Source organism: Ochotona princeps, chromosome 2 (genome assembly GCF_030435755.1).
Source record: "Ochotona princeps isolate mOchPri1 chromosome 2, mOchPri1.hap1, whole genome shotgun sequence".
Classification (NCBI taxonomy): Eukaryota; Metazoa; Chordata; class Mammalia; order Lagomorpha; family Ochotonidae; genus Ochotona; species Ochotona princeps.
The window spans coordinates 92,015,619-92,029,846 of NC_080833.1; the positions used below are offsets into that span (position 1 = coordinate 92,015,619).

At 41.5% G+C, this 14,228-nt stretch overlaps 1 protein-coding gene across 7 annotated transcripts in view; it reads right to left on the reverse strand.

The window, feature by feature from the left end:
- WDR47 (WD repeat domain 47) overlaps positions 1 to 14,228 on the reverse strand; it is a 92,585-nt gene that overhangs the window by 54,308 nt on the left and 24,049 nt on the right. For all 7 annotated transcript variants that reach the window (XM_058659903.1, XM_058659922.1, XM_058659895.1 and 4 more), the window contains 2 exons: positions 12,852 to 13,018; positions 9,375 to 9,458 (listed from right to left, as the gene is read on the reverse strand). In XM_058659903.1, the coding sequence (XP_058515886.1) occupies positions 9,375 to 9,458; positions 12,852 to 13,018 (251 nt within the window). The remainder of the gene's footprint in view (positions 1 to 9,374; positions 9,459 to 12,851; positions 13,019 to 14,228) is intronic.

Consider the following 14,228-nt stretch of genomic DNA (forward strand, 5'->3'; position numbering starts at 1 on the left):
ACCTTCTGGGGAGTGAATCAGCAGATGTGAAGTCTTCCTCTCTGTCTCTCCTTCTCCCTGTAATTCTGACTTTAATAAAAATAAATAGCAATAACAATAAAAAGAGTAGGAATCAATGAACAATATTTCTAAAAAGTCACAAAATTAAATTTCACAGTAGTGTTGTTCAGGGAGAAGCATGCATGCTGTAAACATTTTAAAGAAAAAAGTGTTTTTAAAAGTTGAAAGAAAAATTATAATGCATCTCAGTCATTCTTCCAGCCACTGTTTGAGTAACAAATGTAAAAAATCTTTGCCTTTAAGAAGAAAGTCGGGGGCCCGGCGGCGTGGTCTAGCGGCTAAAGTCCTCGCCTTGAAAGCCCCGGGATCCCATATGGGCGCCGATTCTAATCCCGGCAGCTCCACTTCCCATCCAGCTCCCTGCCTGTGGCCTGGGAAAGCAGGAGAGGACGGCCCAATGCTTTGGGACCCTGCACCCGCGTGGGAGACCTGGAAGAGGTTCCTGGTCCCGGCATCGGTTTGGCGCGTACCAGCCCGTTGCGGCTCACTTGGGGAGTAAATCATTGGATGGAAGATCTTCCTCTCTGTCTCTCCTCCTCTCTGTATATCCGGCTTTTCAGTAATAATAAAATCTTTAAAAAAAAAAAAAAAGAAGAAAGTCGGGCCCGGCACCGTGGCCTAGCGGCTAAAGTCCTCGCCTTGAACGCCCTGGGATCCCACGTGGGTGCCGGTTCTAATCCCGGCAGCTCCACTTCCCATCCAGCTCCCTGCTTGTGGCCTGGGAAAGCAGTTGAGGACGGCCCAATGCATTGGGACACTGCACCCGTGTGGGAGATCCGGAAGAGGTTCCAGGTTCCCGGCATCGGATCGGCGCGCACCGGCCCTATGCGGCTCACTTGGGGAGTGAATCATCGGAGGGAAGATCTTCCTCTCTGTCTCTCCTCCTCTGTGTATATCTGGCTGTAATAAAATGAATAAATCTTTAAAAAAAAAAAAAGAAAGTCATCTATTTTATAAAATACACGCAGGGCCCAGCAAGACTGCAAAAGAATATGAAACCAATTCCATCAGAAAGTGTTGGAACTGAAAGGAAAAGACAGAATTGACTGAAAGAATGATTAAGAGTATGCCAGGGCACCCAATGCAGTAACCTATTGGCTAAAGTCCTTGCCTTGTATTCGCTGGGAGCCCAGATGGGCACCAGTTCATATCCTGGCTGTCCACTTTCCCTCCCAGTTCCTTGCTTGGTAGGCCTGGGAAAGCAATCAAGGACAGCCCAAAGCCTTGGGACCCTGCACCCCTGTGGAGGACCCAGAAGCTCCTGGCTCCTAGCTTAAGATTGGCTCAGCTCTGACTGTTGAGGCCACTTGGGGGGTGAACCAGCAAACGAAAGATCTTTCTGTCTCTCCTCCTCCTGTAAATCTGACATTGTAATAAAAATAAATAAATCTTTAAAAAAAAAAAAGGAATGTGCCAGGATTCCAGGCAGGAGATGGTAAAAGGAATAGCACACCAAGTGAGGCATCAGTCCAGACGCGTGTATCCCGTATCAGAGTGCCTGGGTTCAATTCCTAGCTCTGGCTCCTGATGCTAACCTGTTCATTATTTCATAATGGCTCAAATAACTGAGTACCAGGCTTCTGGCATTAGTGTGCCAGCAAATAGTATTGACCTTTCTCTGCCTCTCACATTTACATATATATATATATGTGTGTATATATGTATATACACACACACACACAAGGCTACACACCCATAAACACACAAATAAGGTTAAACCTCTGCTAACGGTAGAGTAATTTGTACATGGCTAATTTTTCTAGTGATATCAGTGCTAAACCCTAAGTTGATAAATAAAAATTTTAATGCACTGAAGACAACCCAATGTTGCCATACCTAGAAGAAAGTCAATCCTTGAAAAAAAAAAAAGCACACATTAGCAGACAAGATTCAATAGTATAAGGCTTTTCAGCCAAGGACACACCCTAGTGCACACAACTTAAGCTGAAACTAAAGCAGAAAGCTGCAGTTTCACCATCGTGCAGAATCAACCATAAAACTAGCACTACCACAGAAGCTGAAAATTAAGGGAATTCCAAAAATAGAGAGCAGCCCAGTAAAAAATGCCTCAAAATGTATTACAGAAATTCAAGTGCCAAAATTATAAGCTATCCTCCAAACAAAAGATGCAAGGCAGATTAAAGCAAGCAAGCAAGCAATAGCTAGAAGGTTAAATAAAAATGAGCAGGGGGGGCCCGGCAGCGTGGCCTAGCAGCTAAAAGTCCTCGCCTTGAACGCCCCGGGATCCCATACTGGCGCCAGTTCTAGTCCCGGCAGCTCCACTTCCCATCCAGCTCCCTGCTTGTGGCCTGAGAAAGCAGTCGAGGACGGCTCAATGCTTTGGGACCCTGTACCCATGTGGGAGACCCGGAAGAGGTTTCAGGTTCCCGGCTTTGAACTGGTGCGCACCGGCCGTTGCACTTACTTGGGGAGTGAATCATCGGAGGGAAGATCTTCCTCTCTGTCTCTCCTCCTCTGTGTATATCTGACTTTGTAATAAAATAAATAAATCTTAAAAAAAAATTAAAAAATAAAAAAAAAATGAGCAGGGGCACTATAACGTGATGGGTAAAGGCACTATCTATAATTCCAGCATCCTTTATGGGCACCAGCTCACGTCCTTGCTGCTTTATTTCTGACTCAGTTTCTGTTAACTGTTTGGAAAAAGTGGCAGAGAATTGGTCCCACGTGTTTGGGTGCCTGTACCCACATGGAAAACCCAGGTGTAGTTTCTGCCTTCAGCATGGCTCAGTCCCGGCCATTGTGGCCATTGTACAGTGAACCAGTGGATGAAAGATTCTCCTCTCTCTCTCTCTCTCCTGCTCCCTCCTTCTCTGTGACTCTTTCAAATAAGCAAATCTTCAAAAAAAGAAATAATCCACCCAGTACCATGACAAGGACAGAACAAATGGATCAACTACTCCAGCCAAGAGTTGGCAGTGAATATCTGGGCAAATGAAGACTCTGGAGTGGACCATGTCAACCAGTGGATTCTGGAGAGATTTCATCGTGCTTGGAATGGCAAGTTTGGCAGTAATTCAGAACCGTTGAACTTTCAAAACCACTTGAGCAGGACCCTCAGAGCATGCCCCACATCAGAAACCCTGGTGTGGTGTCGGGCAGCTGTCCTCCATCCCAGGGTGCAGAGGCATTTGGGAAAGTGGGTGTGGCTTCTCTCATCTCCCCCTCCCTCCAAATACAGGAAGGAAAAAAAAAAGGAATGTGAATAGCAGCACAATCTAACATGGAAGCAACCAAAATGCCCATCAATAGAAGACTGGATAAGAAAGCTATGGTTCATCCACTCTATGGAATACTACTCAGCTATTAAAAAAAACGAAATGCAGTTCTTTGTGGACAAATGGGCCCAACTGGAATCCATCATGCTAAGAGAAATGAACCAATCCCAAAAGGTTAAATACCACATGTTTGCCTTAATCTGAGATGATAAGATGACAACTTGGAAGATAGTACCTGTATATTGTAATAATAGTGCAATCTATAACAACCTGTATCCAATGCAATAAGATAATGCAATGTAAAGTATAAACCAACAATTAATGTCAAAATACTTAAGATCTACATTGAAAAACTGTAACACCTACTTTACCCTCAATATGCTATGTTAATCCGTGATGGGGGGAATGCAGGGAAGTCTTTCAGGACCATAAAAAGAGTGATGAAAAAGTACAATATAGCCTATCAAGATCATAGACATATCATGGTAATTCATAGACAACAGACTCAAAGCGGCACTAAACAATAGCAAAACTACTATACCAATGCATGAGGGGGGAACCGGCTGCGATCCTGACAACCTCTTAACAGGAGGTCATGTGCGTGGAGCTCGAGGGCACTCCAGGGTGCAGCAGGTGGTAAGGAGGAAGCTTAGATCCCAACCATGAAGACTCCCAGACCTTCACCACAAACTATTAATACGAGCAACAAGGACTATATCCCAACTGCCTAGGAGACCACAGGAATTGGATGCCCTCGGAGGCCGAGTACTCTGAGGTCACCCACCCTCAACTGGAGCTTCCGCAAGGGATGGAAGAAGTCCAAACACTATCGTGCAGAAACCAACGTCATCGGAAAGACAACCAGAAGCCCTGACCGGTCCGCAGAAACAGAAGAACGATAAACGTCCTTCGGGACCAGGGAGGAGAGCTTTCTCTGGTCTGAGCCTGGCTCCACCTCTGGACCCCCACCCTCTCTCGCTCGCAATGACCATCGGGATCGCTCCGAAAACCCCTCATAGCAAACAAACAATCATACAAACTAAAAAAACCTAAAATAAATAGACAAACAACAAAAAGTAGAGCCTGGAATCTGACAGAAAAGAGCTGGCGTGGATTGGCTCATGCCTCACTGGGTGGGACACAAAGATTAGTCACTCCTCACCATGGTGTTGGGGATTTCCCTGCACCCCCCCCCCCAAAAAAAACAAACAAACAAAAAAATGTTCAGCACCTTAATTGTCGACAAATGTCTTGTTAGAGTTACAAGTCAGTCTAGATTACCCTAAAATCTGCCAAGATCAGCAAAATTATACTTCAACACAACAAATGGCTAAATACTAAAATGAAATAGACACGAGACAGCTGAATGGTACCTTACAGCCATTTTAAGGTATATAGCAGTCGGTTCTGTATATAAAACTAAAACTGAAATGTCAATGGGCTAATCATAGGTTGTGGTTAAGAACTTGCTTTCTTTTTTTTTTTCTTTTTTTTTTCTTTTTTTTTTTGTAACACACTGGTTACTCACAACCATGTCAATTCCATAATGTTGCAAATTGCTGTTGATGTTATGTCAGGACTCTTGGTTGAATGGGATGATATTCTGCCAGCTCTAACAACGGACCAGAAATGGTCTCCCCAAGAGACTGTTCAACCCATCTGGACAATAAATAGCTGGACTTTATACTTGGTATATGTTTACAAGGAAAGAATCTTGATTGAATTTGAACTGTAATACTGCACCAAGGTGGAGGAAGCCACCAGGGGGGAGGGGCGTGGGGGGGGGGTTCCCAGAGCCTATGAAACTGTAACATAATGCAAAATAATTAATAAAAAAAAAAGGAATGTAAAAATGGTAATCTCACCCACCTTCCTGTAGCCCTTGACCATTATCACCCTAATCAACTACGTAAGAATCATCAAAACTAAAAATAATTAATATAAAAATTTCTGAGAGAACAAAATGATGTGAAACAATAACAGCTGGACATGGATATTCTAAGCTCCCCCTCCCCACAAAAAGGCCACATACCTCCTCTTCAACTGTTCTCTAATGCTGAACACTAAATAAACTGACCCAAAGAGACTGTCAGCCTAAAGCAACCCTGGCCGCTGTTGAGGAAGTATGGCCAGAAACATATATAACATATAACATACATAAAACATATATAACACATATAATCAGAAATTTCAGCTGGTATCTATTAAAGGGGAGACAGCTTACATTTTGGGACTAGCCAAACCAATTGTTTGCCTGAATAAAAATCGTTGCTTCTCAAAAAATACCAAGAACCTCAACAATGAAGCTTCAATGTTAAAATTCCATTTATAAAATATTACCTGGTTTTTTTTAGTGACTTAGCAAAAAGATAATCAGGAAATGAGTCTGATATGATTAGGTATTTAAATTAGCAAGTAAGGACTACATTATCAAATAAACAGTTCTTACAAATATGTTCAAAGATTTAAAGCATAAAATAAATACAATCAGTGAATAAATGAAAATATTTTAGCAAAACACACACAAAACACAATCCTGAAAGTGAAAACTATCTAAAATAAATAAAATTCACTACCATCAGGTTAACAGCAAGAAAAAGGGCCGACAGACAATGAATCAATAAAAACATTGTAGCCTAAAGAATACAGAGGAAGGGCCTGGCACAATGGCGCAACTGCCAAGATCCTATATGGACATCAGTTCATGTCCCACTTGCCACACTTCCCATCCAGCTCCCTGCTGGTGGTCTGGAAAAGCAGTAGGGGAAGGCTCAAAGTTTTGGGACCCTGCACCAGCATGGGAGACCCAGAAGGAGCTCCCGGCTCCTGGCTTCAGATCAGCTCAGCTTCTTTCCCTCTGTCTCTCCTTCTCTCCATATCTGACTTTTCAATAAAAATAAATAAATCTCAAAAAAATAAAAGAAAAAAAGGAGAGTGCTGTGGTCCAGCAGGCTAAATTGCTGCTTGAGACATCCACATCCTGCACTGGAGTAACTAGGGTCAAGTTCTGCCTCTGATTCCAATCCATGATACACCACATGCTGGGAGGTAAAGGATGATAGTTCAAATAGTTGGGTTCCTTTCCAGAGGCCCTCTCTCCGGCCCCAACCTCCCAAGGACCCTCCTAACCATCCACCCCAAGGGATGCAATAATAACTCCCCACTTTCCACCCACTCTGCTGGCTGTACCAGGGAACACTGACCTCAGCATGTCCAGCCAACTGTCCCATTCCCACTTGCCAGCCAGGGACCTCAGAGAACCCATCGCACCAGCCAACTCATGTGCTTAGCTATATAGGGGAGGGTGTTCAGCTGGGTGCTCCAGCCCCCTGTTGAATGTACAGGTGACAGTAGCAATGGGAAGGCGCCATCCCATTTCCCCAAGGTTAGCTCTGTGCTTTGCTGTGCTTGCTGGTGGGCTCTGGCATCTTAGATGGAGACTTGAGCTGCTGACAAATGCTATGTATGTTTCTGGCCATACTTCCTAAACAGCTGCCAGGGTTGCTTCAGGCTCATGGTCTCTTTAGGTCAGTTTATTTAGTGCGCAACATTAGAGAACAGCTGAAGAAGTATATGGCCTTTTTGTGGGGAGGAGGAGCTTAGAATATTCCATGTCCAACTATTATTGTTTCACATCATTCTGTTCTCTTGTCAGCATCGTGTGTGTGTGTGTGTAAAAGAGAGAGAGAGAAAGAGAGAGAAAGAGACAAAGAGACACAGAGAGAGAATAAAGGAAAAATAAGAGGTATGGTGGGATGACAGAGCCTGCTCAAGACTAGAGCATTATGGCCACCATGTGGCTCAAATAAGTTTTTCTAATGCAATAAAATGTCTATTTCCATAAACAAACAAACAAATAAGATAGTTAGGTTCCTATTACCCATACACCTGGACTGAGGTGTCTAGCTCACAGTTTTGGCCTGGCCACACCCTGGCTGTTGTGAACATTCTGGGAGAGTGAAAAAACAGACTGAACATCAACCTTTCTCTCTCTTCCCTCCCTGCTACTCTTTCAAATAAATAATAAACTTTTATGTATATCAAGGAGGGTATTTGGCACAGCAGTTAAGCTGCCACTTGTAACATCAGCACCTGGTTCAGTGCCTGGTTCAATTTCTAGCTCTTCCACCTCTAATCCAACTTTCTGTTAATACACATCCTGGCACACAGCAGACTACTTGGGTCCCCCTCACAAACATGGAAGACTCAGACTGAGTTCCTAATTTCGGTTTGGCCCACCACTGGCTGCTGTGGCATTCAGGAACTGAGTGAGAAGATGTAGTATTTCTTTGACTCTCTCTGCCTTTTCAATAAAATGAGGATTTTTTTTTCAAGATTATATGAAAAAAAAGCCTCAGGACAGAGACAAATTTAAAAAAAAAATTGAATTTGTTTCAATTTTTGCTTGAATTTTCCTAGAAGAAAAAGAAATGTTGAAGAAATAAGGGTTAGGCACAGGCACTATGGCACCATGAGTTAAGCCTTTTTGACACCAGCAACTGACATAAGTGCCTGTTTAAGAACTGGTTGCATCATTTCCTATTCAGCTCCCAGTTAATGCACCTAGGAAATCAGAAGAGGATGACCCAAGCACCACATGGGAGAATCAGAAGCAGCCGGGGCTCCTGGCCTCAGTGTGGCACAGCCCCAGCCATTGCAGACATTTGGAGAGTGAACCAGGTAGATGCAAGATCTCTGTCTCTCCTTCTCTCTAAAACTGCAGAAGGAAAGAAGGGAGGAAGGGAGAAAGAGAGGAAGGAGGGTAACAACGAAGGAAGTAAGAATGAAAAAAGGAAAGAAGAACAGTGAGTAGTAAGGCAGGCAGGTTAGTGGCCCAAAGACTTGCCTTAATAATAAAATGCAAACCTACAGACTGAAAATGTTCAGGAAACCCCCAAACAAGAAAAATACAAAGAAATTATATTTAAGCACTCAGTAACCAAACTGCTGAAAAATAATGGAGGCAGTCATTTAAGGATAAGCATATGCATACAATCTCATGCATTATGTACAAAAAATAAGATGCAATTTTTTATGTTGCATGTTCATTTCGTGTTTTTTTTAAGAATTATTTATTTTTTTATTGCAAAGTTAGACATACAGAGAGGAGGAAAGACAGAGAGGAAGATCTTCCATCCACTGATTCATTCTCCATGTGACCTCTTGGAGCTGAGCCAATTTGAAGCCAAGAGCCCAGAGCTTCTTTCAGGTCTCCAACACGGGTGCAGGGTTCCAAGGCTTTGGGCCATCCTCAACTGCTTTCCCAGGCCACAAGCAAGCAATTGGATGGGAAGCAGGGCCACCAGGATTAGAACTGGCACCCACATGGGATCCTGGCTCTTCAAGGTGAGGACTTTAGCTGCTAGGCCACCACGCCGGGCCATTCTGTTTTATTTTTTTGTTTTTTGTTTTTGTTTTGGGGTTTTTTGGGTTTTTTTATGAAGATTCATTTGGTTTTTTTTGGAAAGGCAGATCAAATTTACAGAGAGAAGCAGAGACAGAGGGAAAGATCTGCTATCCACTGGCTCACTCCCCAAATGGCTGCAATTGCTAGAGCTGAACCAATGTGAAGCCAGGAGGTTCTTCTGGACCTCCCCCACAGATGCAGGGACCTAAAGCTTTGGACTGTCCTCTACTGCCTTCCCAGGGCATAAGCAGGGAGCTGAATGGGAAGTGGAGCAGCCAGGACATGAACTGTGGAACCCATATGGGATCCCAGCACTTGCAAGGCACTGAACCATTGAGTCAGGCCCATAAGATGCAAATTTTGGCTGACTGTTCTTCAGAAACAATGGAGGCCTGGAGACAACGAAATGACATCTTTCAAAGTTTATACTGTCAGGAAGAAATAGTTGTTCTAGCTTTTTTATATAGATATGCATTATTAACTAAGTAGAGGTCTGCATCTGATGTTTGAGCAACTCAAAAACATACAACTAGTCCTCCAGAGGTGGTTTAACTCAAAGGAATTTGGATGTTGTTTTCCAGGAAGAACTATGAGTTTAAATTTATTGTTATGTTTCTTCTTAACTTCTACAGATCATAAGACACTAAAATCTTCAGATAAAATCTTACCTTTTTTTGTCAAATTTTTCCATACATTCCAGAGGTTGAATGAACTGAAGAACTTCATCCCATTGGCCATCAAGAATTAACTGCCTAAATAAAGAACATCAAGCATGTTATCAAACTCAGGTTATATCAACTTCAAGTAAAATAAATGACAAAATAGCACTAACATTTCACAAAGCATATAATGAGATTACCATTTAAATTGGTTTAACACATATAAAATCATTCTTAAACAATTTGTAACAGAGAAAAATTCATTTGGAACTAGCTTTCTGGCAGTACAGGTTAACCTGTGGCCAGCAACCCATATTGGAGTGTTAAATTTAGTTATAATCTCCGCTTCCAATCTAGCTTCCTGCCAATGCACCTGCAGTCAGGTGAGCTCCCAGCACACACATGGAGAACTGGATGGAGTTCCTGATTTCTACCTTCAGCCTGGCCCAGACAGAGCTTCAGCCTCTTGGAGAGTGAACCAGCAGATGGAAGACCACTGTCTCTCGTTCTGCCTTTCAAACACATAAATGGATATATTTTACAAAAAAAAAATATTTTTTGTGCATCTGCAGCCACTATTCACAGTAATATGTATATAAGTTTTTTTATCTGAATAGAAATATTAAGAATTCCTTTATTTCCCTATTCTTCTAGCTGGAATAAAACTATTACACAATATTTAGGAACCAATGTATGGGTATGTTCTATTCTCACTAAACTAATGGTTCCCAACTGGAGGTCATTTTGTGTCCCTAACAGATATCTGACAATGTCTGGAGACATTTTGGTTATTACAAGTAGTGCTACTACTGGCATCTACAAGGTAGAGGTTATAGATGCTGTTAAACATTGTATATTACAGAGGATAAACTCAAACATGGTCTCAATGTTAATAATGTGAAGAATAAGAAACTATTCTAAACTGTGAATTTTACATCCTTAAGGAATTTGACACAAAAGTTACACACTGAGATTGAAAATAGCAAAGAGTAAATTTTCTCCCACTTTTAAACAGTTTATATAAGCTTCTAAAAATTACTACTTTTAGGGCTATTTTTATCCCTTCCTTTTATAGCAATAATTTCCCTGCTTTGGGATTTTTTAGAACTAGTAAATTTTTAAAAAAAATACACAGAAAGATCTAAATAAGTCTATAAAGTTATTCTATTTTTAAAAAGTAGTTGGGCCCGGCAGCATGGCCTAGAGGCTTAAGCCCTCGCTTTGAATGCCCCGGGATCCCATATGGGTGCCGGTTCTAAAAAATCCCGGCAGCTCCACTTCCCATCCAGCTCCCTGCTTTGGCCTGGGAAAGCAGTTGAGGACGGCCCAATGCTTTGGGACCCTGCACCTGTGTGGGAGACCCGGAAGAGGTTCCTGGTTCCCGGCTTCAGATCGGCACGTACCAGCCGTGGCAGCTCACTTGGGGAGCGAATCATCGGACGGAAGCTCTTCCTCTCTGTCGCTCCTCCTCTCTGTATATCTGACTTTGTAATAAAAATGAATAAATCTTTAAAAAAAAAAAGTAGTAACAGGGCCCGGCGCCGTGGCCTAGCGCCTAAAAGTCCTCGCCTTGAACACACCGGGATCCCATATGGGCGCCGGTTCTAATCCCGGCAGCTCTACTTCCCATCCAGCTCCCTGCTTGTGGCCTGGGAAAGCAGTTGAGGACGGCCCAAAGCTTTGGGACCCTGCACCCGCGTGGGAGACCCGGAAGAGGTTCCTGGTTCCCGGCATTGGATTGGTGCATCACCGGCCGTGGCAGCTCACTTGGGGAGTGAAATCATCGGAGGGAAGATCTTCGTCTCTGTCTCTCCTCCTCCTCTCTGTATATCTGACTTTGTAATAAAATAAATAGATCTTTAAACAAAAAAAGTAGTAACAATAACAATTACATAACATAATTTTCTAAAGGGATATTTCAATATTAATAAAGTAGGAAGGACACAATTCCAAAGGTCAATATATTTAAGGAATTTAAAGAAAGGCAATTCTTTCCCTTTCACTTCAGACCATTAAGATTTTGTCAGAAGCCAACATGCTGGTACAGGGTACTTGAGAGACACTGCTGAATTTCCAAGAGTACCAATGCTTAAAATATAGGTCCAGAAGAATACTGCGTTAGAACTAATTCCTAGCTATCCCACTATTTCACCAAGCTACATCAATCTATGATTAAGCTTTTGGGGGCTGAATGACACTTATAATGTAAAATACATGGAAATACAATGTGTTTTAAATAAACTCCTCTAACATAATAAAGCCGTTTTCTTAAAAGTTCCTTTTTTATGAGCTAGGAATATATTATCATTTAAAGATTCTAAGTCACAAAATGCCATACACCCAAAAACTGTGCTGCTTGTCAAGGATAATTGGTATTGCATGAGAACAGAATACACTCTGCCTAGGAATTTGGAACTTTCTTTTTCCACTCAGTTCAAGTTAGGATATATTTAGCTCTCCATTTTGACAAACATGTTTATTTTCTTTGCCTTGCAATTTCACTCCTAGGAATCTTGCACAAAGGAAACAATGCAAGATGAAGAAAATATCTCTTGTTTTAAAACTTAATTGGCAGAATATTTTTTAAAAATTGGATAATGTCTAAAATTAGGGACACTGTTAGGAAATTAATTGAAAAATCTCAAAGTATCATTTTTGTAATCACACAGAGAATCCTTGTGATATTAATGGCTAAAGCAGGATTCTAGATTACATATACAGCAGAATTGCTGTCATTTTTAAGTTATGTATGTATGCATTTATTTATTTTTATTGGAAAGGCAGATTTACAGAGAGAAGAAGAAGAGATAGAAAAGATCTTCCACCGGATGGTTCGCTCCTCAAATAGCTGCAATGGGCAGAGCTGAGCCAATCCAGTGTGGAGCCAGGAACCAGAAGCCCCTTCAGGTCTCCCAAAGGGCTTTGGGCCACCATCCAGTGCTTTCCCAGGCCATACTCAAGGAGCTGGATGGGAAGTGGAGCAAGAAGGTCACAAACCAGTGCCCATATGGGATGCCGGACTTGGAGGCCAGCTAATTGAGCCATCACACCTAGCTCTGTCATTTTAAATATGTACAGAAAATTATCAAGACTGTGTCTGGGCAGTATAGTGATTTTTATTCTCCTTCTTTTCCTCTATTTTCTATAATGAATACATTTCTAAGGGTATTCTTAGGCGAGTATTTCTATGCTGAAAAAAAAAAACCTATTTCAGAACTATTTCTTTACTTCCCGGAGGCCCTGATTTCTTAGTCAAACATAATCACAGCAGAATTGTGGCCTTTTTTTTTTTTTAATAATCTCAGTGTTTTACTACTGAAAACATTTTACAGGATTTTATAAATAATCTACTATAATGACAAACATTTTAAAAATTCCATAGTCTTTCACAATTAAAACCTATCTGTACTACACACATTCCTTTATTAACAAATACTTAACATTTTTAAAGGGACTACAAACCTTACAATATTAATGAAAGCATACCTCAGGAAAAGCATATCATCTGAAAACAGACCATTTATGACTCCACTTTCCTTCTCAAGTGCCAACATACTAATGTGAAGCTTCTTTGAGTTCAGGAAGTCCAAAATTAGCTTGATTATCTCAACCTCTTTTACATTCACTGTTTCTTCTGCCGTCATATTGATAACCTAATTATTAAACAGAACAGTTAAAACAAAGAAGTTAGTTCTATTGTTTCATGTGTAAGTTCTCCTACGTGGAAACTATACAAAAATCAGTTTCCTGTAATTTCTAATATAAACATTCTGAAGTGAAAGTATTTACCAAACTCAAGTCATTCTTTCTAATACAAGCATACCTAAATTTTTTAAGTTCTTATCTCCAAAAAATACATACTAGAACTACAAATTCAATGATTAAAAAAAAAACTTACTTTTGTTTCAAGATAATACCAGTGGATAAGAAAAATAAAGACGAAATAATAATAATCATGACTACTAAAGTCAGGTGACGGGTGCATATTTGAAGTTTCCTATAACACATTATGTTTTTAAACGTCATTAATGAAGTGGCACTGTGGTACAGCAAGTTAAAGTACTGCATGCAATGCTAACATCTATATGAACACCGTTTCAAGTCCCAGTTGTTCCACTCCCTATCCAACTCCCGCTAATGTGCCTGAGAAAACAATGGCAGATAGTTCAAGTGCGGGGGGCCCCCCCGCTACCCAAATGAGAAACTCTGGCAAAGCTCCTGGCTTCTGGCTTCATCCTGGCCCAACTCCGACAGTTGCAGACACTTGGGAAGTGAACTTGCAGATGGAAGATCTGTAAGTCTCTATCTCTCCCTTTGTAACTCTGCCTTTCAAGTAAATAAATATTTTTTAAAAATAAATAAAATTCAGTAAGAACCAAATCATATTTTTTCATCCTTTTTTCTTCTTCTCATATGAAAGGCAGATTTACAGAGAGAAGGAGATACAGAAAGATCTTCCATCTGCTGATTCACTCCCAAATGGTTGCAACAACCAGAGCTGAGCCTATCTGAAGCCAGGAGTCAGGAGCTTCTTCCAGGTCTCCCACATGGGTGTAAGGATTTGAGTCATCCTCCACTGCTTTCCCAGGTCATAAGCAGGGAGTCAGATTGGAAATGGAGCAGCCAGAACATGAACCAGCATCCATATGGGATGCCAGAACTGCAAGGATTAGCCTATGGAACCAGCATGCCTGTGCCAGTACCCCGTTGGCATCCCCCCACCAAAAAATCATATTTAGGTACTTCCTAAATACACTTCCCCAGGTATATAATACTTAATGCCTTTTCCCTGGGATAGGTACCATCTTGTACTGGAACCAAACAAATAAGGCAACTGTGGCATGGTAATATCAAGGAAAGTCA